This window comes from Suillus fuscotomentosus, assembly GCF_016647785.1.
Source record: "Suillus fuscotomentosus strain FC203 chromosome Unknown F5891scaffold_159, whole genome shotgun sequence".
In the NCBI taxonomy this organism is placed as follows: domain Eukaryota; kingdom Fungi; phylum Basidiomycota; class Agaricomycetes; order Boletales; family Suillaceae; genus Suillus; species Suillus fuscotomentosus.
The window spans coordinates 74,149-76,564 of NW_024539671.1; the positions used below are offsets into that span (position 1 = coordinate 74,149).

The 2,416-nt window shown below is 48.5% G+C and overlaps 1 protein-coding gene across 1 annotated transcript; it reads left to right on the top strand.

Moving 5' to 3' along the window:
- Positions 1-363: 363 nt before the first annotated feature.
- Positions 364-1,253, top strand: F5891DRAFT_1198664 (uncharacterized protein; the record flags this gene model as incomplete). Its single annotated transcript, XM_041368656.1, has 4 exons — positions 364-424; positions 484-595; positions 648-731; positions 788-1,253. The coding sequence occupies 4 exons, from the start codon at positions 364-366 to the stop codon at positions 1,251-1,253; spliced, it is 723 nt and encodes a 240-aa protein (XP_041217454.1).
- Positions 1,254-2,416: the final 1,163 nt, after the last annotated feature.

The following is a 2,416-nucleotide window of genomic DNA, read 5'->3' on the forward strand; positions in this document are numbered from 1 at the left end:
AATCGAGTCGTGGAAGTATTCTTCAAAATTTCGGATTGACTTATACCTAGCCTTCAATACTTTTTTCTTGATATCATTGAGGTCTTCTTGGCGCTTCTGGAGTTGATGCGCACGCCATGCAATAAGGTCTGTCGTAGTAAACTCACTTTGTCCGGGTAATGCTACCTAGGGATCTGCACGGGTACGGGGAACCCGCGAGGGTCACAGGTACGGGTACTACTGGGGTATGGGTATGGGTCGGGATTCTAAGACCCGCACTCTTACCCGTACCCCAGCTATACCCGTGCCTTCCCTAAATGTCATACTTCCCGCGTGCACGCTACAACCGGCACCACCAAGAAGCACTCAGACTTCCTGCCGGCAATGCATCAAGCTTGGAAAAATGATAACTCTCAACGCAATCCATTTGAGAGCCGTTTTGCTTGTGAGTCGTGTCCTTTTGTTCTACAGTTCACAAACTAATTTATGGTAGCCATTACACAGGCTGCCATACATCTACAGCTCGCGAACTTCAGGCTGGGATCAACGTGTTTCTGCACACCGACATCTCTCCAAGCAGGCTAATCACCAGTAGTATTGATCTACAGGACCAACAGTAAGTTTGCTAATTAGTCTAAGAAAACTATGCTAATCAGAAAACTCGACAGGCAGCGCCTCAAGGTGGACATCGCCAACATGTCTCTTCAGAAGCACCCGCCACCACATCACTACCAACACCTTCGCATTTGGCGGTACTCACCATGTCCCCCACGCCACATTTGACAACACCCACTATGTCGCTGTGCAGCACACTGACGGATGCCACCAGCAAGCACCATCCAGCACCTACGCGACACACTGACTCGCCAGCATCGAGCGTACATGCTCAGACCATGCCAGTGAATGCTGGTGTGGCTCGAATGCACATGGAAGACACCAGGATGAAGAGAGAAGGAAAAGAGGAGGAACGAGAGGAGGAAGGAAGGATCTTGTCAGTAAGTCACCATCCTGACTCTGCCCCCATTTTCTGCAATGAGGACGCGACACCCAACATGTCACACTCTCGCGCCACCATGCCACCATCTCCCATTTCGACATGCTCACCTTCAACTTCGATCGTACACACGAACACCCAGCGTGCGCCAGCAAATTTGCCCGCGCCTCCACTCCTTCCTGTGCCAACCACATATGTTCGAGTCACATCAGCATTCACTGATGTGTGCTGGACATATGTGCTAAGCACTGGCAGTGATACCTATGGTACCCACGGGTAAACCCTGCATGGGTGTGGGTACAGGTCTGAGCTTGTTGTACCCGCCAAAAACCTGTACCCGTCAGAGCATGTATGAGTTTTTGCTGGGTGCAGGTGCGGGTATGGCCTCCAATACCCAGGGGTTTACCCGTGCAGTTCCCTAATGCTACCAGAAATGTCCCTTCAACAAGGTCAAACGGAAAGATTAGCTCCATGCCGTGAAGACCTGTTGCGCGATGAATTGTTACGTGTTCGGCCCAAAATACCTTATGCACACATTGGTACCATCGGGACTCGTCCCCCTCACAACTTTTCATGATGGCCTCCCAGACATCATAGTGACACCTTTCTACTATACCATTGCCCTGTAAATTGTAAGGTGATATGCGGATAGGATGAATCCAATAGCGCACAGCTGATTCATCAACGGCCGCTATAAACGCAGGCCTGTTGTCAGTAACAATTTCGGTCACAGGTCCCCATCTGCAAAGGATTTCCTCGAAAATGAACGCGCCTAGAGATATAGCATTTTCTTTCCACAACATGCGCCATTCTGGGTATCCCATGAGTGTGCAATGTGCTTGAACTATGTGATTGAATCCGCCCGCTTTGGGCATCATCATGCAATCAAGGTGTGCTTTCCTGAAAATTCTGCCCAGAATGGGCACAGTCAGAGGTATCTTGAGCTTTCGCAAATTTCGGATCTGGCATTTGTGACATGTCCGGTTATACCACTTGATATCGTCAGTAATCATCAGCCACCAAAAACATAAGAAAAGACGGGTTCGGATGCTAAATACTCCCTTGTGTCCGAGATCATTATGCACTTGTTTGATAATTTGAAAGTGCCGCACTTCCGGTACTACCAACTGATGTTTACCTTGAGAGTGCTTTCTCCATAGATTATTGTGAAATATGAAGAATTTCACCACATATGAAATGAAGGTTTTGAAACTCTCATCTGACAGATCTGTGGGTCTTTTCCGGTTATCCAGGAAGCTCTTTACTTTGGTTAGCCTTGCATCCTGTTCATGTGCGGTGTTGGAGCAAGGAATGCATGGTTCGCTAGTTTGCGGAGTGGAACCTAAGCATTCAATGATACATGGTGAGTGGGTTAGCATTGATGGTATGGGTACGAGTTGCGGAACACGGGTAATATCAACTCCAACGGATTTGATGGTGTAT